General features: G+C 48.2%; 9 protein-coding genes and 1 non-coding gene across 10 annotated transcripts; 4 read left to right on the top strand and 6 right to left on the bottom strand.

Annotated features, from left to right (window-relative positions):
• Positions 1-1,023: 1,023 nt before the first annotated feature.
• On the bottom strand, positions 1,024-1,113 carry DEU56DRAFT_t67. The gene has a single exon. It is a non-coding gene; the product is annotated as a tRNA-Ser (tRNA).
• A 1,212-nt stretch (positions 1,114-2,325) lies between these two features.
• Positions 2,326-4,418, top strand: DEU56DRAFT_901816 (cytochrome P450; the record flags this gene model as incomplete). Its single annotated transcript, XM_041356565.1, has 12 exons — positions 2,326-2,530; positions 2,585-2,913; positions 2,960-2,972; positions 3,004-3,108; positions 3,157-3,272; positions 3,323-3,445; positions 3,510-3,699; positions 3,757-3,838; positions 3,904-4,029; positions 4,080-4,090; positions 4,153-4,282; positions 4,325-4,418. 12 exons carry the CDS (start codon positions 2,326-2,328, stop codon positions 4,416-4,418), a joined length of 1,524 nt encoding a protein of 507 aa, XP_041207707.1.
• Positions 4,419-7,556: 3,138 nt separating this feature from the next.
• DEU56DRAFT_981136 (uncharacterized protein) lies at positions 7,557-10,352 on the bottom strand (the record flags this gene model as incomplete). Its single annotated transcript, XM_041359820.1, has 9 exons — positions 7,557-7,885; positions 7,934-8,580; positions 8,629-8,767; positions 8,820-8,996; positions 9,046-9,443; positions 9,493-9,641; positions 9,692-10,082; positions 10,143-10,153; positions 10,200-10,352. The coding sequence occupies 9 exons, from the start codon at positions 10,350-10,352 to the stop codon at positions 7,623-7,625; spliced, it is 2,328 nt and encodes a 775-aa protein (XP_041207706.1). The 3' UTR covers positions 7,557-7,622.
• A 52-nt stretch (positions 10,353-10,404) lies between these two features.
• DEU56DRAFT_913362 (uncharacterized protein) lies at positions 10,405-10,794 on the top strand (the record flags this gene model as incomplete). The annotated part of the gene is made up of 1 exon (XM_041357512.1): positions 10,405-10,794. The coding sequence occupies one exon, from the start codon at positions 10,405-10,407 to the stop codon at positions 10,792-10,794; it is 390 nt and encodes a 129-aa protein (XP_041207705.1).
• Positions 10,795-13,218: 2,424 nt separating this feature from the next.
• On the bottom strand, positions 13,219-14,666 carry DEU56DRAFT_949171 (uncharacterized protein; the record flags this gene model as incomplete). Its single annotated transcript, XM_041359095.1, has 5 exons — positions 14,500-14,666; positions 14,283-14,331; positions 13,825-13,932; positions 13,613-13,755; positions 13,219-13,464 (listed from the first exon to the last, which is right to left on the bottom strand). Exons 1-5 carry the CDS (start codon positions 14,587-14,589, stop codon positions 13,219-13,221), a joined length of 636 nt encoding a protein of 211 aa, XP_041207704.1. The 5' UTR covers positions 14,590-14,666.
• Positions 14,667-15,208: 542 nt separating this feature from the next.
• Positions 15,209-16,014, top strand: DEU56DRAFT_913360 (uncharacterized protein; the record flags this gene model as incomplete). The annotated part of the gene is made up of 2 exons (XM_041357511.1): positions 15,209-15,450; positions 15,801-16,014. The coding sequence occupies 2 exons, from the start codon at positions 15,209-15,211 to the stop codon at positions 16,012-16,014; spliced, it is 456 nt and encodes a 151-aa protein (XP_041207703.1).
• A 628-nt stretch (positions 16,015-16,642) lies between these two features.
• Positions 16,643-17,303, bottom strand: DEU56DRAFT_737991 (uncharacterized protein; the record flags this gene model as incomplete). Its single annotated transcript, XM_041348630.1, has 2 exons — positions 16,643-17,053; positions 17,106-17,303. The coding sequence occupies 2 exons, from the start codon at positions 17,301-17,303 to the stop codon at positions 16,643-16,645; spliced, it is 609 nt and encodes a 202-aa protein (XP_041207702.1).
• A 585-nt stretch (positions 17,304-17,888) lies between these two features.
• Positions 17,889-18,675, bottom strand: DEU56DRAFT_913358 (uncharacterized protein; the record flags this gene model as incomplete). Its single annotated transcript, XM_041357510.1, has 3 exons — positions 17,889-18,294; positions 18,350-18,529; positions 18,596-18,675. The coding sequence occupies 3 exons, from the start codon at positions 18,673-18,675 to the stop codon at positions 17,889-17,891; spliced, it is 666 nt and encodes a 221-aa protein (XP_041207701.1).
• A 1,485-nt stretch (positions 18,676-20,160) lies between these two features.
• Positions 20,161-22,190, top strand: DEU56DRAFT_913356 (uncharacterized protein; the record flags this gene model as incomplete). The annotated part of the gene is made up of 4 exons (XM_041357509.1): positions 20,161-20,448; positions 20,503-20,870; positions 20,929-21,060; positions 21,113-22,190. 4 exons carry the CDS (start codon positions 20,161-20,163, stop codon positions 22,188-22,190), a joined length of 1,866 nt encoding a protein of 621 aa, XP_041207700.1.
• Positions 22,191-23,407: 1,217 nt separating this feature from the next.
• Positions 23,408-23,734, bottom strand: DEU56DRAFT_738039 (uncharacterized protein; the record flags this gene model as incomplete). The annotated part of the gene is made up of 1 exon (XM_041348632.1): positions 23,408-23,734. A coding segment is annotated over one exon (327 nt), but the record flags the coding sequence as incomplete, so codon positions are not given.
• Positions 23,735-23,887: the final 153 nt, after the last annotated feature.

Genomic DNA, 23,887 nt, shown 5'->3' with positions numbered 1-23,887 from the left:
GGTCTTGAAGACCATCTGCCTTGACATCATAAGTGAAACATTTGTCCTCGTCTTGACCAGGCCTCCGTCTGACCTCTGTGACGGAAAATGCGATGCAAGGCAGTTGCAGTCTGGAGTTTGCGAGTCGAAAGAAGTTGAGGTTGTCAAGGAGGGTATACAGTTTCGAAGCCGACTCCACAGCGACCGCATTTCGCAGCCTAGAGACACACATCTGCATCTCGTCTTCAGGTAGAGATGTCAGCATGCACGGTGGAGTGTTGTACGCGATAATGTCGCCCGACCGACCATTGATCTCCTGTAAGAGTCGTCCGAGCGCATTTTTGCTCCAAGTTCACCTGACTGCACTGCGCAAAAAAGGAGGGATCCGGCCCAAACTCTGCGGGAAGTATCTTCTCGATCGACCAAATATGGAGCTTCCGCTCGGGATGTCCACTTACAAGCAGTTCTCCGCTGGGAGAGATCGCGACACATTCAACCCCGTCGATATGTTCGAGTGCCTGTCCTATATGCTGGTGTGTCTTCGTGTTCCACAGTCACACATTCTTGTCTTTGGAAGCGGTGGAAACGAAGGACCCATCAAAAGATATGGCGATTGATTTGATATTCTAAGGCTCAGTGTGACCGGTGCTGGGTTGACCGACTTGGCTCCCGTTAGACGAGTTCCAGAACTTGAGTGTCTTGTCATCTTGATGCGCAGACAAGTTGCTAGCCGTCAGGCGACCACACAACGCTTCTAAAGACATCTTGGTTAGCGATCTCGAGAAGAAGTTTTCGATGCACCAAACCCGGATGAAATCGTTCAATAACCCGGATGTGTCGTCTGAATCGACGTCAGCTGGTGAATATATAGCCTTGCAACAGACTTACACCAGAGCGACAGACAATTGCAAAAGGTAATCAGAGGAGAAGAGAGTTTTGGAAAAGCAAAATATATAGCCAAGAAATGACGATATTGTGAGGCGATGATGCAATCAATTTTTGGCAAAAGGAAGATCAGTCCTATAGGTGGTTGGAAACAAAAAGCGACACCAGCAGGATTTGAACCTGCGCACGGAAACCGTAAGAGATATCTATGATTCGAATCTCTCGCCTTAACCACTCGGCCATAGTGCCATGATAGACCTTGTCAGTTTTTTTCATCAAGGACGCGTTTGCCCGTGGGAAGAACGCGAGAACTAGATGCCGTAACTCGTTGCTGAGACGTCGACGCGTTCACTTTGTCACTTTGTCGTTGTCGCGCACAACATCATATCGGGTGCAAAGTATGGCGTACTTCGGGGTATGAGAAGACCGACACCAGCGTATTTCAGCAAACACCTCAACCGAAAAGACACTGATGCTAGAAGATAAATTGAGACCCGGCCGGCTTACGTGCATGAACCAGCGTGAGTTGCCTCTATGTTCAGATCTATATATCCTGAAGCTTCTCTTCATGGACTGTTTAACGTCTGTCGAAGTGCCACCCGAAACCCGCAACCCAGTCGCTCGCGAAAGGGGAAGAAAGAGAAACCAAAGTTTATCGCTGATACCGTCCTCCGTGGAGCGTCTCGAGTCCTTCATGGACAAACTTTCGATGTGGCAGCTGGTGTCCCTCATCGATACATAACTCGCCATAAGAACGAGCGCGACTGAATGCAAAATTTTTGCGAGTTGAACCTCTGTAAATGTTGACCTCAATCCTGCGCAGCACAATCGATCACCCTGGTCGGCGCTACGCCCATAAAGGCACTACCTCCCCATGCAATGTCAGATACATCAATTTGGAGTTTGACCTTATACATGAATTGAAAATAACTTGCCGAGGGTGCTGGAAGTGCTGGAGGTCTGGACCTCTTCGATGAGTCAGGTAATTTCTCGAGACTTGGGAGCCGAAGTACTTCGGACCGGTACTAACGGGGCCCCTTGCAGCAATCTGGAACAGGGCTGGTGGCATGTTCTCTCTTCCGCTTTGTTGCCGGTAAGTTTTCATTATGAAATTTATCTAAGAGGGGACTCCTCTTATCATTCCTGTCCTTCACCGGCAGTGAAAATACCAAATACCCGTATGCTCCTCGCGCCGATTCTGGTTTAGCTGAACCTCTCGCAGACGTATAAATGCAGCTCATGTATATGCCTACTAATTAGAGAACTCAGACGTTGATTCCCGCTCCAAAGCACGACAGAAAGGCTCTAAGTTCTTCTCCCAATACTTCTAGTCCTTCCAAACTTCACGCTATCGCAAACACGTCTGATTTTCGCCGTTCTCGAAACCATTCCCCTTCGTACTCGTTATCAGCCTTACACCACAACTCCGCTCTCGAGTTGCTTTTCCTCTGATAGTAGACCATGTTGACACCCATCAATGTTACTTGGCTGAACCTAGTATGCATTTCCAGTGTTGCAGTCTATCTGGTAAAGCAGGTGTTCGCCAAGAATAATAATCGTACACCATATCCACCTGGCCCCCGGGGGTGGCCTCTCCTTGGTAACATCTTAGACATGCCTCACATCAAGCCTTGGCTCACATTTGCTGAGTGGGGCAAGAAGTATGGTGAGTGCCTCCTGTTTCTTCAAAAATTTGCATTTTCGACAATCTTGTCTGCAGGTGATGTCTCGCATATCGAGGTTCTGGGGCGGCACATCATTGTGCTGAACTCTGTCAAGACTGCAATGGAAATGCTGGACAAAAAAAGCACTTTGTACTCTGACCGTCCTGTTCTTCCTATGGCTGGCGAACTTGTTGGCTGGAAGGACTCTTTGCCTTTCCTCCCTTATGGTGACCGTTGGCGCCGGTACCGCAAGAACTTTCATCGCGTCATTGGTAGCCGCGTTGCAGCGGACGTATACAACCAGATTGAGGAGGTCGAGACTCACCGATTCATGAAGCGTGTCCTTGCCAAACCCGACCAACTGCAAGAGCATATCCGACAGCATGTACTATTTATCCTTGCATTAACATCATCTTGAATTTTCACTGTAGCACTGTTGGCACTGTTATTCTGCGCATTTCTCATGGTTACGAAGTGAAAGAGAACAATGATCCCTTCATTGACCTTGCAGACCGCGCTTTGGCCAATGTATCGCAGGCCACAGCTCCCGGTGCCTTTATGGTTGACATTTTACCATTCTGTAAGTTATATATTCCGATGTTTGCTTCTGATGACCTTACTATTTTAGTGGCAAAGGTCCCTGCGTGGTTCCCCGGTGCTGGCTTCAAGCGCCTAGCACGTGAATGGCGCGAGACCCTCGAAGAGATGGTTTCTGCACCCCACAAGTTCGTCAAGGATCAAATGGTGACCAATGTTCAGATTTGTGATCATGTGTTGAAGTTCGAATTTTACAGGCTGATGGCATCGCCCCTATGTCTTTCACCTCGAATCTCTTGGAAGGCTGCGCTTTATCTGTGGAAGAGGACGATATCGTGAAATGGTCTGTTTTTTCCCTATACAGTGGTGGTTCCGACACGGTTGGTCCCTCCCTATATATTTTACAATCATCAAATTTTCTTAGTACTATACCTATTTCCTCAGGCCGTTTCTGCGATATACGCACTTTTTCTAGCTATGACACTTTTCCCTGATGTGCAGAAGAAAGCTCAGGATGAAATTGACGCTGTCGTCGGTCCTGATCGTCTTCCCTCCTTTGCAGACCGGGACTCCCTCCCCTACACTGAGGCGCTTTTCAAAGAAGTTCTCCGCTGGCATGCTGTCACTCCTACTGGTACGTAGATCTCATTCATAACATTATTTATTTGATAACATGATATCTCAATCACAGGTTTCCCCCACTGCGTGGCTGAGGACGATATCCACGACGGGTATTATATTCCAAAAGGTTCGCTAGTCTTCCCTAATATCTGGTTGGTACCCCCTTTTTTTCCATGTTACATTGATGAACAGAATGCAATACATTTAATTGCGACAGGTTCATGCTCCACGATCCGCGGACATATGCTAATCCCTTACAATTCAACCCTGAACGCTTCTTGGCTAAGGATGGAAAGGAACCTGAGACAGAGCCTCGCACGATCTGCTTCGGCTTTGGTAGACGGTGAGCATAAAGTTGGTTTTGGAGCGGAATGCTAACTTTCTGCTCGGCAGTATTTGCCCAGGTGCGCCTATCTCACGTAAATTTAAAAGTAGTTCTCTGAGTCGCTTGCTTTTCATTGGACAGGCCTCCATCTTGCTGAAGCATCCATCTGGATATCTACTGCAATGTCACTGGCCGTGTTTGATATTTCTAAGGTTGTCGAGAACGGTGTTGAGATCACCCCTGAGTTTGACCCTTCATCAGGTGCAGCCAGGTGTGTCGCATATCTTATCACCTCCGATGCTGGTCTGGATAGACACACTCCCAGCCACCTTAAACCCTTCAAGTGCTCTATAAAGCCTCGCTCTGCAACAGCCCTTGGGCTCATTCAGCAAGATGCTGACTACTAAGCGTACGATGATGAGATTAGAGAAACACGCAGGGATAACACACTTGGCATGTATTGTAATTTTTATGTTGCACTTAGAAGTTGTGCAAAATGATTGATTGTCGCTCATATATATGTCATCTTGGAGTTCGCACACAGGAAATCAATTGCTTCCGCTGAGCTTTTTTATGGACGCAACAAGACTGGTACTTAAAATGAACCTTGGTATTCCGTGTCAGCTCGCCCTCCAGCCGCAAATCTTTGCACGCACACGCTCCGACGAGTCCATGCCCTCCTGCAGAATATTCCAAGCGGGAACGACTGAATGAATGTGAGTCAATTGAAGTTACACAATGTACCACAGGCAACATTATTAATTCACCTGCTTTCACGCAGAATCATAGAACCCAGCAGTGGGGAGCTTGTAGTCACTGCCGAGCTCGATACTTTTTTTTTTTTTTTTTTTTTGCATCAGATTGAGTCCTTTGGGGTCGTAGACCCTATGTTGGACATTTTTCGTCATTTGCACCTTTTTCGTATGTATATTAATGATATCCTCTGATGTGGCGTGATTCGGACTCGTACTCCCCGTATCGTCTGGTGGGACAACACAGTAAGCACAAAAGGAAAGCTGCGATGAGAAGGGTCAGTAGATGTAGGTTGAAATATATGGACTCGCGGGGTTTTATCTGTTTGTTTGATGTTTTCGTGGGTTTTCGTGTTGTGTTGGGTGCTTCTACTGATTCTTCTAGGATATCGACAGCGCCGGCGTGGGTACGGCTCTCCTTTCGTCATGGAGTGTTCTAGTGGTATTATGTTGTACAGTGGGTGTTTGGTGGTTGGCGAGGGCGAGGGCGGATTTTATGTTCGAGCACAACATCCTGGGCATATAATATATCAGTTGTTGTCATTAGCGAGAGGTCATGTTATATCAGCGCCGTTGGCTTAACGTGCGCCGTTGGCTTGACGTGGTGATATATCACTGCATACTTGGCTTGACGTGGTGATACATCACCGCATACTGCACGCTACACCACTGTCCACTTACAGATACTATGATCGGCGATCACGATCTTTCTCAGGCTGAGGGAGACGGTCTTCGTTTGATGACAGGAACAGTTTGAGGCTTCGTTTGACAGGAACAGTTCGATCTGACAATTTGAGATCTTGTATGAATAAGTACCTCACCGATCTTCATTCCCAATTCAGATATGTTTGAAAACAAACGCAACTAGTGATGTGCAAAGCCCGGCTTCAGGCCGTGGGCCGAGCCAAGCCGAGCCCATTTAGGCCGGGCCAAGCCGAGCCTTGAGGACGGCCCATAAGGGCTCAAGGCCCGGCTTGAGGTATCTGTAAGCCTGAGCCGGGCCCTCGAGCCACGGCTTTCAATGGGAGTAACACTGGCAGATCATAGATGAGTATTTGAGTACTTCTGCTCGTTTGCGTGCATCTGCATTTGTTCGTATGTAATTCTGCGTGTTCTCACTTACACATACTCATTTATAAATCGTTGCACGTGACACTTTGTTTGTTCGGAACGGGTCATTCATGCTTGTATCCTGTTCATTCACCTATGGCGCTGGATTCGTTCAACTATTCCACACAAAATATGCACACACACACAAAGGATTTACACCCACAGAGTCGCGTACCGTTGCCGAGATGTATCAGGATGCTTTGGGATTAGCGTGACTTCCCGTTTTGGTAACACCGCACGACGACAAAATGCTCGAGCTCGCTGTCCTCAACAGCGAGCTCAAATAGTTACCTAATCCTTCACCCTTTTCACTAGTTCTTTTGAGGGAAAAAAATCACCTGTAGCTTAACTATGCTTACTCTTGGACAACACAACCCTCCTTCCCCACCTCCTCCTCCCCCCACCCTGACCGCTTTTCTGGTATTTTCTGGACTCTAATTGCATACTTCTGGCTTTGTAGAAGTTCTAATATATTTATACAATAAATACATCATTAATTGAGCCCATAATAAGCCCCTCAGAGCGCCCAGTTTAAAATATGACAGGAATGGGTGAATATTGGAAGTATGGAAGATTTATGGTCAAAATAGCATTGTTACTTAGCTACAGTTGATTTTTTTCCCTCAAAAGAACTAGTGAAAAGGGTGAAGGATTAGGCAACTATTTGAGCTCGCTGTCCACAACAGCGAGCTCGAGCATTTTGTCGTCGTGCGGTGTTACCAAAACGGGAAGTCACGCTAATCCCAAAGCATCCTGATACATCTCGGCAACGGTACGCGACTCTGTGGGTGTAAATCCTTTGTGTGTGTGTGTGCATATTTTGTGTGGAATAGTTGAACGGATCCAGCACCATATTCACCACTCGTATCTTCACACTCGTGCTCATATTGCACTCATTCCAGCTTGTGTACACCTGTTCTGACTTGTCCCTCGTCGTTCTCATTCATCTGGGCTTGCCTGGCCTCATTTTGGTTCATTATGGCTTGTCCCTCGGCATTCTCATGCATCTAGACTTACCTGCACTCGTCTGGACTCTTCTGCATTCGTCTGCATTCGTCTGGACTTGCCTGAATTGACTTGCCTCTATTCATCTGGGCCTGCCTGCACTTGTTTGGACTCGTCTGCATTCGCTTGTACTTGCCTGCACTCATTCTGCATTCGTTTGGACTCATCTGCATTCGCTTGGACTTGCCTGAACTCATTTGGACTTGACTTGGCTTGTCTGTATTCGTCTGGGCTTGTCTGCAAACGTTTGGACTTGACTTGGCTTGTCTGCATTCATCTGGACTCGCCTGCAATCGTTTGGACTTGCCTGCATTCATTTGCGCTTGCCTGCACTCATTTGGACTCGTCTGCATTCATCTGCATTCGTCTGGACTTGTCTGCGTTCGTTTGGACTTGCCCTGGCTTGTCTGTATTCGTCTGGGCTTGTCTGCACTCGTTTGCACTTGCATGCATTCATCTGGACTTGCATGCACTCGTTTGGACTCATTTTCATGTACGTTGGTGCCCGTGCATTTTCGACAGCCGTTAATGATATCACACAATTTTTTGCATAGCAAGCCGCGGCCTAAGCCTAGGCCGAGCCGAGCCTAGCCTGAGCCGTCAAGGAAGGCTCGGCCTGCAATCTCAGTGAGCCTGAGCCCCATCAAGCCGAGCCGTGGCCCCGGCTTTTGAGCCGGGCCGGGCCGTGCACATCACTAAACGCAACAAGTAGTATTTGGGTGAGAAAAAACATATAATGGGACGTTAAGACGATGGAATAGCCCCCCATATAGACCTGAAATGAAAAGCCAGGCTCCGTCGCAGTGAAGCCTGCCGATGCGCATATGCGACTGCACCTTCTGCACTCTCTGGTGACCCGAAAGTGCGACGTGAACCCTGCGTGTCCCACCAAACAGCCTGCCACTCGAAGAAAGCAAGCACACGCCTCATTTCTTCACGCAGTAGCTGCACCTCTTCTTCCCATCGATGTGCTCGAGCTCTGGCCCTGCACCACTCAACACGCAAGGCTGTAACAGATTCAATAACCGAGAAAAAAACATATTACGTGTACTCACAGTCCTGTAAGCCATACTCCGTGTTATCCGACACTCCACGTGTCTTCCAGATCCAGGACACTGTTTGCTGGCCGACCGTTGCCCCATTGTCTTGTCTCAGCGGGACAGCATCTTTTGCACGATCGAGCGGCTTGAAAGTGAGTAGCCAGTTGTCGTCCTTGTGCAACCTTGGCGCTAGCTTGACAAGCGCATTCCGCGCTGCGTTGTATTTGGCAGCGAGGGCATCAATCCGATTGTCCGCGTTGTTGATTACTCCGTTTGCGCGAGTGTTGGCACGTTGACCGCGAATAAAAGCGTCTTTGTACTTATATAGGTGATATTTCATGTTGAGGACACAGCGAATGTCGTTCAGCGCATCGTTGGCCTGCGCCTCGCGTAACTCCCATTCGTAATTCAACAAGCGCTCCTCGCAGGGTAAACTAGAGGGTATCGCAGATGGGAGGAATAGAATGATTTTGTGAACCTTCTGTTCGGTAGCAATGTCGTCAGATGAACGAAGTCGTGACACACACGGCATGTACAATAGTTGTACACGCGACCATGTGTCAATGCGTCGACGAAGGGAGTTGATGCGTTGCAACAGGGTTACTTGTTGAGCATTGGTGGGATGTTGTCCGATCTTCCCGGCCTCAAACGCAAGACGTCGCCTAAGAAAAGTTTAGAATAATCTTCGCAACAATGAATAAATGACGTACTGCTGGTCTTCGAGATCTAGCCCGGACGAAATGAGCATCGAAGGTGATATATCATCATGGAGAGACATGCTCGTGCCACGTTCTATATCGTCTGCCTCAGCCTTTGACAATGCTAATCGAACCGATGCTTGGCTCACGGCTTATGATACTCAATTAGATAGGTACAATCACACGTGCAGGAATAGACTCACCGGTGACCTTTAGTTCGAAGGGATTCGGTTTGGAACGGTCAGCTTCCCAAGCCACGACGTCCTCCTTCCAGCAAGCTAACTGGCTGGAATCGAGTGCGGCCTCAAAGTCGTTTAAGTCACACCTGCGCTCGAGAACCTCCGGTAAGGCAGCCTTGAGCTTACGGGCAAGAGTTTTACCTAAACCAAATGAAACGCCAGAATTATCATTCTAGTTAACATGACTTACCCATCAAGCACACTTTCTTCCAGTTCCAGTCATTGAAATGGTCGTCGAGGGTGTCGCGCCTTGAATCAGGACCCATCTCACGAGTGCTAGTTGCAATGGGATTAATGTCGGCCCATCCGCGTTCCGGGGCTTCACCATCGGTTCTTCCGACCCCCTTGATGAAATTGAATGAGTAGGTAGTCTGACAACTCAAGATGTGAGCGGGAAGATGGAACTTTGGTACTAGAAACGTTATGGTTTTCGTGTCGTGATCCAGGTGATACTGCTGAGGGAATGCGGACATGCGAGTCCAGAGGTTCTTGCTCCATTGGCATGCAATGTCGTAGGATATGTTGATCACCTGGAGCGTTGATGCTGTCTGCATGCTCGAAAAGAACATGTAATCCATATTAATATACCTGTGAATATGTTAAAAGCAAATACAACACGGACAATCTGAATACTTACCTTTCGCCTTTTTGTAAGTCACCAACTGAGTTTGGGCGCTTGAAATTGTGTCGTGCACAATCTATTGTGCCAGCGCCAGTTGCTGCGAGACCACATGACGCCTTGGTATCGGCCAGATCGACTGCGCTGTGACTTGAACACGTACTTTTCTAAAATAAAACAAGTTAACAGTCATCTCACGTCGATGGTTCTGACTCACCTCTTGAGGTGTTCCTCCGCGTGAATTTAAAAAAGATTTGTACGCCGTCTCCTCGACAAAAAATGAATAGCCTTGGTTGAGTCCAGGATCAGCAGCGTCCGAGGAGACATTCCGCCGAGCAAGTCGAAAATTTGCGTCAATCGCAAGGAAGAGCGCATACAAGAACCTTGACTCAGGTGGAGCATTTTCCCATCCATCCGGTAAGTTTTTTCCGGGATGGGGGCAAGCAGGACATGTAACCGCACAGGAACCAGGTTCCGTAGCAGCGATGGATCCGGGATGATGGCCCTGGCCGGACCGTTTGACTTGCTTCAAAAATCGCCATTCTCGTATCATGCGGAGGAAAGCGTCATAACGGTCCTGGATCACCTCAGGCAGCACTTCTCGGTGTCTATAAAGGGTCTAAGAGACCCGGTTTCTATGTTATGGGAAACTAGTCTCTGAGACCCACCCTCCCGCCATCTAATTATAGTTCATGCTCTGGCATTCCCTCGCGGGCCTCCAGCACCTCCCTATGAGCCTCCAACGCCCCTCCCATGCCTCCAGCTTTCCCTCTAGTAATACCTCCAGCGCTGCCCATATTGCTCACCATCAACCATTCAAGGCCTCCTGCAAGACTCTCCTGCATTGTATATGCCCAACTCTTGGAACCTGCTGCCATGGACTTATCTCTGGATTCAAATGAGGACCGGTGCCGCTCCGAGGTGAGTTGAATGAGTTTCTTTATTCACGCACCTCCATCCCATCCTCTCGAACCGCTCTCGCACCTCTGTTTCACCCTCTTGCATCCCCCTTGCATTTCTGTCCTATCCCCCTGCACCTCCGTCCCATCCTCTTGCACCTCTGGCCCATCCTCTCGCATCCCTCTTGCACCTCCGTTCGATCCTCTCTCACCTCCGTTCGATCCTCTCGCGCCTCCATTTGATCCTCTCTCACCTCTGTTCGATCCTCTCGCACCTCCATTTGATCCTCTCTCACCTCCGTTCGATCCTCTCGCACCTCCATTCGATCCTCTTGCACCCCTCGCACACCTCCATTTGATCCTATCGCACCCTCTTGCACCCTCTTGCACCTCCGTCCCATCCTCTTGCACCTCCATTTGATCCTCCATCCGATCCTCTTGCACCCTCTTGCACCCTCTTGCACCCTTTCGCACCCTCTTGCACCCTCTTCCACCTCCGTCCCATCCTCTCGTGCGCAGCTGGGTCACCAATGTTTTCGAGGTCGAATATATTCTTTATAGTCTCTGATAGGAACTCTCGTATATAGTACCTGGTAATAATATAGCAGGAGGTTCAAACCTCCAAGTCAATACTAAAATGGGGCAGAACTAAGGAAGGAAGTGGCAGTACGAGATGGCAGGATGTGGCATTGGAAGGCACAGAGAGTATATAGATACAGTGGAGGCATAGATGTAGATAGCAGCTAGTATTTGAATAATGTCCCGCCGGGTACTACATACCCTGGTTGACGGGGCACTCGACAAGGTATCGCTCGAAGATGGCATCATATGCATGGTGTGTGATAAGGTGGGAGACAAGTACATTGAGGAAGATGGGTGCGCCTGACGGGGGTCGAGACATCCTGCTATCCAACACATCAGTCTTCCCAAGTTCGATCCTGAATCCATGGATCTTCACCTGTTATCTTCGTGTCACACGCATCCAACATGCCCATCAGGCCAACAACAACAATGTCAGCGACCTATAGCGGTTGACAACAAGTCATCTTACCGCCTGCTGCAGAGCCTTCCACCGTGAATCCCACCTCCTCCGTCTCTTTTCGATGTTGTTGATGTAGTTGGGGTGATACTCAATGAACACAGCTCTGGGCTCGTATCACACGGCTGCATGCTGTCCACACGAGGCGTCTCCGCTTCGTACTTTGGATCCGTAGATCCGAGGAATGTCATCCAGTTTCTCTTGCTAGACGGGAGGGGTAGTCCTTGGTGTCTGAGTCTGAACTCGACCTGAGTAGCTGAGCATAGGACGAGTCTTCGTTCTCATTCGGAACATAGAAACTTTTCGGCTGGAAATCCCGTAAGAAAGCAGCATTATTCCCGTGCAACGATTGGAAGATCAGGACGGGTTGGAAGAAGTTGACGTCATCACAGTCACTGCATGTTGACCGCGACTGTGAACGTGCACGGGAGGTGGCAGTGGTAATAAGGGTATTGTCTTTCCTGACGGTATCTCGCAGCAGATGCTCAGAAGTAGGTTGTGAGTGGGAAGAGGTGGTTAGCTTATTCGGTGTGCAAATGTGACTTCGTGGCGAATGGGTCCGAGATGCATGAGATGCCCATGGGTTTTATCCAGGGCCAGGGAAATGCGTTGACGATGGGTGAGAATGTGGAGTCGGATAATGATGTGTGGTTGTTCGGGGCGAACATCTGCATCTGGAGAGCGAGTTGCTCTTCGATCACTGAGGGACAGTTGGTCGTAGTTGGAGGGTGTAGTGTGGATGTGATGACCAGAGTAGGTGTTGTTGCGCCGAACCGTGAACGTACGAGAATGGGTAGGGATATGGCGAGCCTACTGGTGGTGCTGGGACGGTGCAAGCTTGCTGAATAGATCTGGTGTGAAGTTAATATGATAAGTGAAACTTCAAACCATGCAAGCCACAGGCACAGCTAGCACCTCACGACATGTGCACCCAAGTGCGTCTTGAAGGACGCGACATCACAGCACCTAAGACAGTGCGGAGCATGGAAGAACACACAGATATGCCTGATGTGCGAAGTTCAGCAAGATCAGCATCACATGAACAATGAACATGGGGCTGATGAAGGACTCACTTCTACGATGTGACATGTAACATGCAGTATCGTTATTCAGACTCGGACAAGCTGCAGCTAGCTCTCGCAAAAGTATAAGAGAGGTGGTTGTGGTAGGTTATCAAGTGTGATGAGTTTTGGTCTAGCACTAGGTAGGACTACTATAGTAGTATTAGCTGAGCGGTGGCTGTTGACAGTAAAGTCAATAACCCACGACACTGCACTGTGCATGAAAAGTGCCATGTCCCAGGCCATTTCCCTTACAAGAGTACTTCATGGTGTCTTGCAATATGTAGGGACTGCCATGCTGCCATTTCTGACCAGTCAAACTGCTGCTGTCGTCGGTGTTCAGTCCACAATCAGTGTTTTATGTTTTAGTTAGAGTTTTATTCATCATTTGATTGGCTATTGAGCCATCCACCCTTGCGAATTTCAATGTCAACCTTCACGATAGTGTAGGCCAGTTTAACAAATCAATCCTATGTATAGATCTATCTCGAGGTTGTCGCTACACCGTTGTCACTTCCCTGTGGCCAGCAAATCAGATTATATACAGCGATAGAATGATAACACTAAGTAGACAACAAGTAAGATAACACTATGATTCATGCTCCACCACGGTACCAACGTCAGATCCCGCGTAAGTCTCTCCGTCATCTGAGAGCACCGATGTATGTCTCCTCCGGAAATCTGAGGGAGCGATGGATGTCGTCGCAATGGATTCTAGCACCAAAGAGCTGGGATCTGGAACAGCTTAAAAAAGATCCCGAAGGCGTTGTATCTCGTCCTGAGCTGCGATATACTTTGCTTCCAACTCTTGGTTGATCGAGGCCACCCGTGCAACTGGAGGAGAGGGTGGTGGTGAAGGTAAATGCATGTTGACGTCGACAGCGCCGACTCCGCCACTGGTAGATCTCTGGAATTCGAGTTCCTCCCGATAAGAACCAGCCTCGTGAGAACTGTTTACCTCTCGTTCTGGTGCAGATGGTGTGGCAGAGCGCTGGGGTTGCACAAGCGGTGCATCTTGAATTGTGTCGTCGAAAGTGAATTCTGGCATAGTGGAGGAGGGCGCAACTCTGTGTTCTTAAGAGTTGCATGATTCTGCAAATTCAGTCATTCGAATCCTCCAAAGTAGTCAAAACACTCACAGATGGACCACCGGCGTGCTCTGCAGGAAGGACAGGAGGAATAAGGGGCTCCACATGTCCCTCATCCTCCTCTTCAAGAGTTTGTCCTTCGGGTGGGAGGTATAACGACAAAGGTGGTTCGTCTTTCATCAGTTGTAGCATTACTGTAATACTACAGTTACTGTTGGACATGTAAGCAAAGTCGACACATAGACATAACATGAGGCACATACCGGAGACATAGACACTTTCACCAGGCTCTACCCTGCCACCCACGGACGCAAGCGATAATTTTTGATGAGGCGGAGGCCGTGATGGCATGGAAGTAGTAGATTCTGTGTCTACAGATGTAACGTCAAATTCCCATCACGTCGCGTCGTGTCACGTCACGTCACATGACTTTGTGTACTGTGTCTGTTCACCTACTAAGTTACTCCTCCATCTTCCAACCGAGGGTATCGTCAAAATTTCAGCAATGCCCCAACATCCAACTGCAAATGTAAGTGACTGGTTGTTCGCGTGTGCTCCTACGCTACTTGCAACGGCTCCAGCAGGTGAATGAGAAGACCTTGGCGAGTTCCCTGACAACCTACAATGGGAAGCGCTTGTTGATGTATTGCGCGGGCATGTCAAGGTATTTTCTGTTGTGTATGTCAACCTCCACACTTACCTATGCCGTGTCAAGGCTCACTTGCACGCTGCAGCAGTGCCGGCCCAAACAAGTTGTGCCGCATCAATGCCTGTGGTTTATTATGTGAGTGCCATTGTATTCTCTGTTCGGGTGTCACGCTCACTTAAGGTCTGGCAAGTGACTCGACGAATGAAGATCTGTAGGCATCAATGCGCTGCCAAGTTCAGGTGCACTGGAGAAGCTCATGAGCGCTCCATTCATGCTTATGGGTACGCACCGTCTCTGTCTGGCCTTTGAGACTCAATGAAGGCTGGTCCTTCATCATCCCTGCACCAGGTACCGATGTAGGGCATCCTGCACCAGGCATGGTTAGCTAGCCCTCTGTGGCCTCTCTCGTCTATTCGTTGGATCGGTATGCTGTACAGTATGAGGTGCCCTCGCTGGTTTATGTGAGTTCATTCCTTCTCTGCACCAAGCACTCGCTTGATCGTCGAGATTCATCCCTCAACATCAGGCTTCTTAGCTCTATTCAAGCCAGGAATGACTTGTATCATATCGTTTCTCCGTCTCCGGGTGCAAGCTCTTCTGAGGGCTTGAACATAGTTGTGGACTCAAACGCTCGGCTTGAAGACCCACCAGAGGAATACTGCTAGTACAAGGGTATGTTTTTGTTGGTATTTGCAGACTGGTTCACATATTCTGTAGCTGAGGCTTCTGCTGCCGCTCGCATTCAGGCCTTAAATCATCAACACTTACAGCCTCCGCACAAGCCTCTCATTCACCATCACGAGCCTCAAGTTCAACCCTCGCGAGCCTCCTTTCAACCCTCACAAGCCCTCATCCACCTTCACGATCCTTACGGAAAACCTCACCGACCTCTCATTCACCCTCGCGAGCCTCGATGTCAATCAGACCTTCATGTGCCCGCCGCCCAGCAAGAACGGATGATGCGGAAGTGGAAATCCTACGCCCGAGAGCATCTCACCATGTTCTCGCTACCCGTCTTCGAGAAGCTGGATGATCAGCTCACTCGCCATCAAGAATGGTTAGAAGATCTGCCGTGGTATTGTCCGCAGCATGAATGCGCTCATGGCCGTGAGATCCTGAATGATGTTGAAGAGTCAACGAGACAGGAGGATGACCAACCCCCCATTGACGAGTACTTCACCTGCATCTGCACCACTCCCGTTCGCCCCCCTCCACCCGGAACTCACTCCGACGCAGTTCAGTGCGACCATTGCTTTGCAAGGTTCCATGGTGTTTGCGCAGCTAACGGTGGTTCATGCCCTTTCTGCGATCATCATCACTGGAATGGTGCCATCCATAAGGAATGCAGTTGGCATTTCTGTTTCCTGCCGACCATCCTCCTTAAAGCACCTTCAATAACCAAAAAATTACTCGGATGCCTGGCAGCAGCTGGAGATCATTGTCCGTCGGATAGATCGTCTGTGCTTTGCACCAGAGTGAGCCACTGAGCCTGGTATACTCGATGCGGTGCATGGGATTGCGCGGCGCGGGCCACAGACGAACGGCTGACACGTCCCAGAGATGATCTACTCACCCGGTTTTAGAGGTCAGACCACCCTCTCGTATCCCCTCGTACATCCAGCACACCCTCTCGTACATCCAGCGCACCCTCTTATACATCCAGCGTACCCTCTCGCATCCTCCCTCGTACCCTCTCGCATCCTCCTTCGTACCCTCTCATATATCCACCGCACCCTCCCGCACCCTCTCGCACCCTCTCTCGCACCCTCTCGCACCTACAATGCACCCTTCAGGGATGTATTAAATCCATAGTCACGACTCACAACCCTCCTCATGCCTATCCTCATTGTCTAGTTGCTCTGTCATGACCACCCTACCCACTTACATTGGTAGCTACTATGCTTTGTAATTTGCTATGTCAATACTAGTATAGCAATTGCATAGCCTGCTTGTCTCATCCAGGACATCTCAGAACACTGATGTCTTCGCGCATCAGAAAACTTGAATCTGTGGAGATCTCACCAAACATAAGTAACTGATTGAATAAAATAACATAACCAGTAACAGAAACGGTGGGAGGCTATGAGAGGGTCACTATACTAGCAATATTAATGACGGGAGAAGCTACTAAGACTGGCAGGGCTACCCTCTTGATGATAACGGACGAGTCCGTGAGGTGGTTCGCGAGGGTACCGTTGTGCCTCTTGAGGCGAGGGGAGGGATACTGACGAGGTGCGCAAACGGATGCAGGGCGGGAGGGTCGCCCCTCGTGGAGGTGTGCGAGAGGGTTGCATAAACCTGTTAGGGAATTTGGTGAGAACCTCCTGGGGAGGGGGGGTCTCAGAGACCAGTTGCGCTCTACAAGGAAACCGGGTCTCTTAGACCGTGGGAACGGGAGGAAAGTGCTGCCAAGGGTGTCCTGGATTTGCTTGTTAGTAGTTGTCTAGCAGGCAAGAATAGAAAAAACATGCCTTTGTGATGTGAATGCCTGTGTTGTCAGTCAATCGCACCACCGTCTGATAAAACTCGAAGGCAGACACTTTTGATTTGAAGGACAGGATCTGAAAGTGTTCAAGTGCGCGAAATGTTGCGGTGGTCTTAGGTTTGACTGTTGTTGCAGGGAATAGATGGACTTGGAGAAGTTGAGTGACATGGACTTGAGCAGTTTGGCAACCACAAAAATCAAGCCCGACGGCATGAACACCATTGACGTCGACAATGACAAAATCATCATTCGACGCCGGAGTTGGTTTGTTGCATCTGAGACCAATGCGGTGTCCAAGCTGAATGCGTAGCCCAAGGGATTTAAGTGATATCTTTTGAAAGAAACTTCCGTTCCAATGCTGCAACAAATCTTGTGAGTAAGTAGAGATTTTGAAACGACAAAAATTGTACTTCGATACGGTGACACGGTTGCCACTGATGGGTGTATAGGACACACTGGCGGCACACCAGTTCAACACCATGACAGTCCTTGCATCTATACAGGGACGGTTCATCGCTACCACAGAAGCAGGTATCTTGTGTGTGGCTTCCGCGGCCCTCAAGGCGAATGAGCTCTTCAAGAAATAGTTCAGCATCAGATTGCCACATGCGGAGAGGATCATCCTATGGAAAAAGATCAAAATGAAACCAGATCTATGTCAGAATATGGGAATCATACCCCTGCTGTCCGTTTCCGTGTGATCGGTTCCTCAGAATTGTCACCGAAATAGTGATCATCAGCTTGGATATCTGAAAAATCAAACTCCTCGATCAAAGTGTCGTCTACTATGTCTCCTTCCTGGGGTTGTTTGGATGGATCGGACACCGTGTAATATGCAGTGGACACTGAAAGGCGACCGTTCAAGTTCTGCTCAAAGCTAGCATGTCTACACTGGCGCTCGTCACGATTCTCTTGCGGGGTATCATTTTCCAGATGACGTGCTGCCCGCGCAGCAGCCTTGTTGTGAGCGTAAAATGCCTGGCGGTATCGCTGGAGCTCAGTTCGTCGTTTGTTGGTTTTGGCCATGTACTCGGCAAAATTGTGAAGCGGCAAGGTGAGGCGGTGTGCTAGGTGGTGTGCTAGTGGCTTACTAATGACTGGTCCAAAAACCGCCAACATTGATGAAGCAATAAATTTTCATGGCTATGTAACAAGACGTGCAATGAAGTTGTAGATATACATTAGTTCAAAAATCAAATCCGGACACCTTTCTGGTACATCAGTTCCCCCAACGCGTGAGCTTCAGTGAGCCCACAAACGCCTTCATAAACTGCCAGACATAGCAAGTCCTCTAAATAAGCAAGCACGGTCTTCAAGAAACGCACAACAGAGTCAGCAGCGTGCCACTCAGGCGAGATACCACAAAAGTTGAGTATCTGATCTTGCGCGTGAATTGTATCGTCGAGTGGTTTTTGAACCTTGGCCATTGCAGATTCGATGATGGAGATATCACCGCTGGTGGAGCAATCATCCACTGTCAGGCTCTGGACATAGACCTGTAAGATGCCCTGGGCGAATGCGCAAGGGTCATTGCCAATCATTTTCAACATGTCGTCCTTGATGTTTTTAATGACCAGTAAGCATTCCGGAAGATCGTATCTGTAGAACATTAATTTCATGTGTGATCTTACGTCTATTTATAAACAAAACATACAGCTTATTTTCGTTCTCATCTGATGAGTCGTCGGATTCATCGTCGGACTCGGAGTCAGTGTCACTAACACGCAAAGCTTTTGCAAGAGCTTTGCAGATTTCCTTTGATTGTGTTGCCTCTGCACATGCTTCCTTGCTTCTGGAGCTACGGAGCTCCCGGCGTCTCTTGAGAATGATATCTCTGTGACTTTACCGTCATTTGTCAGGAACCATCACCATCAGAAATTAATGAAAAGGCTAAACATACTTGGCATAGTAGCGGGCTCGCTTTTCACGTGCGGCGACTATTTTTGCCTGGGATGTTTTATGAATAAGGGGTCGAGCCATTTTGACTAGAGAGTAGTAATTGTGGCAGCAGTAGTGTTGGTTGAAAACTGAAAAGAAGCAATGAACGTTAATGAATCTTTGCATCGAGCGTGGCAAAACTACAATGTTGGCATTTTGGTAGGACCAAAACTCCTATAGGTCGAATTGATATATAGTATAGATGTCATAGCCCTGCGATAAATGGATCACCCGTTCAAACAAACAAGTCAAGGCCATTTTTCACATTGAAAATATGAATGTACACTATATCTACTTGAGATACATTGAATTAAATAAAAGTCCTACCACCACATTCAGCCATCGAGCACTGAATTAGTCCCTTGTTGTAACACACTTGCAGTCGGACCAAAACACACACCTATTGATATCAAAACACTGCAATAAACGGATCACCCATTCAAAGGCCACTTGTTATATTGAAGGTACAGTCTTTCTACATGATTTACATCGAGTTTAAATAAAAGTCCTACCACCATTCAGCGCTCAGCGCTTCAACCATTGATCGAGCACTGAATTAGTCCAAGGCTTGTTGCAACACACTTGTAGTCGGTCCAAAAAAGCAATACAAATTTCAACTTGAACACATTGACGGTATATACAACACAAAGGTACCAAGAAATGACATCCGGAACACTGATTAATTATTGTCCATCTCACGTCCAGGAGCCTCTTCAACATCGCAGTCAGGTGCTTCCTCACCAGTCTCCAGAATGCCTTCTTCGCAAGGAGCAGAAGCTTCATCATCACTACTATCGTCATAGTAAGTGCGAATTTGGCGGGGCTGTGAGTAGCTGATGTTGTCACTCCCCGATGACTGATTGTTCGCTTCATCGGCAGGTACGTCTTCATCAGATGTTACTGGTGATCCGGCATCACGAGGTCGTTGGGCTGTGCGCATGCTCATGAGTCCGTGATATCAAATCTAAATTTAAATTACTGACCGTAGATGCAGCACCTACAATGAAACGCGTGGACCAAACAATCAGCATTATCAGGGTTGCGTTGGCTGCGTACCCAGCCGATAGGTTGCGGTGAATCCATTGGTCCAACTGTTGAAGTCTGTTTTTAATGAGCGCTACAACAATCTGCTAAACTAAACTTACCTTGTCCGCTTTGCACAAGGTAAACAGCCCGTAGAAACTGCTCGACTGTAAAGCATGGGTGTGGCAGCATTTGCACGCAGCGCCCATGACATTCACATTTGATGGAGCCGTCGTCTTGGTTCATGTCTGGGAAAAAGGGCTATAGTACTAGCGTTAGGAAGTAAAGGGTGGGGAGAAACTGGGAAAATTTAGCTGGTCTAGACGCTTCGGAAACATCCGCTAAAATTTTGATTGGCTAGAGAAATGAATGGCCTCGGTTGAATATTAGTTCGCTCCCAATAACTCACCAATTGACCGAAAGGAACGAACTCAATCATAAAAATATCTAGTGCGTCATTTTTCATATCAAACGGGTTGTCGGGTTAATGGGTATTAGTCGTAGATGGCGCCTCCTCGATGGACCACACCAGAAGAGCTGGAGTGGCTTCAAAATGAGCTACCTGAGTTTCTTAAAATGCAGAAAGACCAAAGATTAACTCGTTTCTACGAGCTCCTGTATCCGAGGTGGTTTAGTCAATTTCCAGAATGCCTCAGATATTGGGGACCAACTGGGAAACCTCCGCGCGAAAATGTTCGTCAGGATGACGACAGCGGTGACGAGATCAGCCCGCTGGCACTTACACCAGAACAAGAAGCTGAGCTTGAAGAGGCAAATGAAATCCGACGGAAAGTAAGTTCATTTGTCAGTTGTCCTGAAAGAGTAGTTGCTAAAGACATGCATCAGAAATTGAGAGAATGGTTCCGGAATAATGGAAAAAGTAAAACAACACCAGGCACCACATCAACAGGCAAAGCTCTTGCTCGGCTTCTAGGCCAGCGTGCTCGTGGTGTTCATGACCTGAAGGAAATTGAGGTCTACTCAAAATCGCACTACAAAACCAAGATTCAACCACTGGTAGAGGACAACGTCAACGAAAATCACCTCGATCCCAAGAAAAGAATCGCTGTCGTCCAGAAGTACACAAACCGTTGTTTTGCCGCTGAGCCAGAATATGTGAAGGCGGAGATTCGTGAGGAGACCACACGGATCAACACTGCCAGGAGATTAGCAAGTGTTGTGTCTCAAACACGTACCAAAGAGGAAATTTACCAGTTTGTTTTTTTTGTTGTGTTTCGCCTTTGCGGTAAATATTGATCCGTGTTGATATAGTGCCATTCAAGAACTGCCCCTTGTCTTGGGACAGATTTGTGAAGACCTGGCGGTGCTGACTGGCGGCTGGCATTATACCCTTGTCATGGGGGGTCCTGACCCCATGTGCGAAGGGGATATCATGACTCTAAGGTAAATGGATGTTATTATTATTTCCAAACTGGATCTCATTTTATCCTTACAGTTTTCACCACGGCAAAGGTCGAGACGGCCTCAGCTTCAAGGCTTCCAACCCGGACTTTCATGAACAATATCTAGCGCCATTTGAAAAGCACTTAAGAAGTGTTTTTGGTCATCAAGTTTCCGAGTCATCCGAGTCTTCATCGAGTGCCAATCCGTCTCCTCCAGCGACTTCTGACCTCGCACTGCCAAACGCCCAGAACGACTCAGGCCCCAAAGTTCCTGGAACGCACGTCTTCCCTCACGACTCTGTCATGGACCCCAATGTTCCAGTCTCTGACGCTGACATTGATGCATTCATCTCTTCCCTTCGTCCACTGACGGCTGATGGCCTAAATGGTCAATGGTGGCCTAATCAAGGCCAGGACATGCAAATGGCTGCTCCGCCACTCATAAACCCTCCTTTGACTATTACTGAATCACTTATAGACTCACCCATGCGGGCTGCTCCGCCATTCACAAGCCCTCCTCCTTTGACTATCGCTGAATCATTTATAGACTCACCCATGCGGGCTGCTCCGCCATTCACTCCGCCATTCACAAGCCCTCCTCCGGCTATTTCTGAATCACTTATCGAGCCACCTGTGCAGGGCCTGGACAGCTCGATCGGTGTATTCGCCCCACCGCGTATTTTGGACAGCTCAATCGGTGTAGTCACCTTGAATCCAGTCCCGTCGTCACCCTCCAGGTCTGCAACCACTCCAGCTGCCACCGACTCGTATTCTTTTCCACCTGTTTCTAGCGCACCTGCGCTTCTTACAGACACCACTTCCAAGTCGATTCCCACTGCACCGGACACTCTGCTTCCTGCAGCAAGTGTTCCACCAGTTTCTAGTGCTCCTCCCACTGCACCGGACACTCTGCTTCCTGCAGCATGTGTTCCACCAGTTTCTAGTGCTCCTGGAAGACGCTCAGCGCGCATGACACGACCATCAACAAGAGTGCAAGATGCCAACAAGATTGGCGATGACGCCAAAGCAGTCACTTCCAAACGCAAGCGCAAAGGCACAGCAGAAGCAACCACTGGGAAAAAGTACGTCTTCCACCAATTTTCAGTACTGTTTCATCCCGCTAAACATTGATGTGTAGGTCTAAAAAATGATATTTCACATTCCTTGCAGTATATTGGACTACGCCTTGATACTGATATCATACTCTGTCCTATTTGATACTCTGTCCTATTTGTAACCTAGAACTTGTAGTTATTGTGACGACAATTGTTTTCTTAATGTCAGTTAACGTGACCCATCAAAATCTTGTCATCTATCTACAAGCATCGCAATGAACAAACACTTCTTATCATTCTGAAATTTGTATGTCAGAAACTATCGAACATAAGATTGCGTCCAACAGCGCGCAAGGTAGACAAAGTCGAACTTAAGATCACGTGAGTCGATTGCGTCCAACAACGCGCAAGGTAGACAAAGTCGAACTTAAGATCACGTGAGTCGATTGCGTCCAACAACGCGCAAGGTAGACAAAGTCAAACTTAGGATCACGTGAGTCGAACATCACACGAAAAAAAAATCGAACAAGTCAGGCTAGTGAGCAGCTGTGAGCTACTACACTTGAGAAATGCTGCCTGGGTTGGCTGAGACGTTTTGTTATATAACAATTGACTTCACGCGGACACGATGAGACTGAAAATTCGTCACCGGAAGAACTTTCCATTGACAAAGCTGGACATGAAAACAGGCGCAGGGCGGGAAAGACGTGTTGTTGTATTCATTGTGGTGGCATGATATAGCAATTGACTTCGCGCGGACACGATGAGACTGACAAACGAGGCTGACGTGTCTACATACGGTCAGAACTTTTAAGGACATCTCCAAGTATATGACCAAGCGGATAATGCCATAGTTCTCGGCTAAAACCGGTTGGCCATAGAAGTGGTGTGGCTATGCAGAGACAAGTGGAGATCTAGAGATCTAGATCCCTGATTTTCCAAACCGAAGCCACCCGAAACCCGAAACCCAAATCAGACTGTGACTAGGCACATGCTAAGAATAGCCCACCCCAAATGTGCACCGAGACCCAAATCGGACTGTGACCAGGCACATGCTAAGAATAGCGCACCCAAATGTGCAGGGCATACAGTGATATATCATCTGTGTTGAATGATATATCATTTACCCTGTGTGTTAGTCCAAAGGCAGGGATATATCACGGACTTACTCTAATGAAAGTAAAATGATATATTATATTGACAACATCGCCTGGTTCGAGTATGTTCGTTCTGATGATATGTGCGCGTCGAGTTCTTTATGTGCTGTATGTACTGATTCGATGATACTGGTGTTCATAGTACGCCGAATGTTGGTTTGAATCTTCCTGTGCTGTTGATGAACCGGCTAAGGTGCGGGATGGCCTTTTCAGACGTGAGAAGGTATGCTAATGAAGTCGCATCGCGTCGAAGAGCATTCACGAGTATATGCCGTTCGTGTTGGTATTGAGGGCAGTCGAAGAGTAGATGATGGATGGTTTCGTTGATTCCAGGGCATATAGGGCAATGAGGCGTGTCACTTCGATTGATGCGGTGCAAGTGCTGGTTCAATGGGACGTGACGGGTTCGGAGTTGGACGTATAGGCTTGAGGTGCGTTTCGGCAATCCGTTGCAGGCTATAATGTCATTTTAATGCACAGGAATAGGCTAATTAGCAGAGTTTTGTAATGCAACAGCGTTGCTAGACGCGTATGCATTAACCACCATCCTAATGCAGAATGTAATGCATTACTGATGCATCACTTTAGTTGGTGATGCATCACCTCCTACTACCCT

Source organism: Suillus clintonianus (assembly GCF_016758775.1).
Source record: "Suillus clintonianus strain FC179 chromosome Unknown DEU56scaffold_42, whole genome shotgun sequence".
In the NCBI taxonomy this organism is placed as follows: Eukaryota; Fungi; Basidiomycota; class Agaricomycetes; order Boletales; family Suillaceae; genus Suillus; species Suillus clintonianus.
This window is presented reverse-complemented; position numbering and strand designations above follow the sequence as displayed.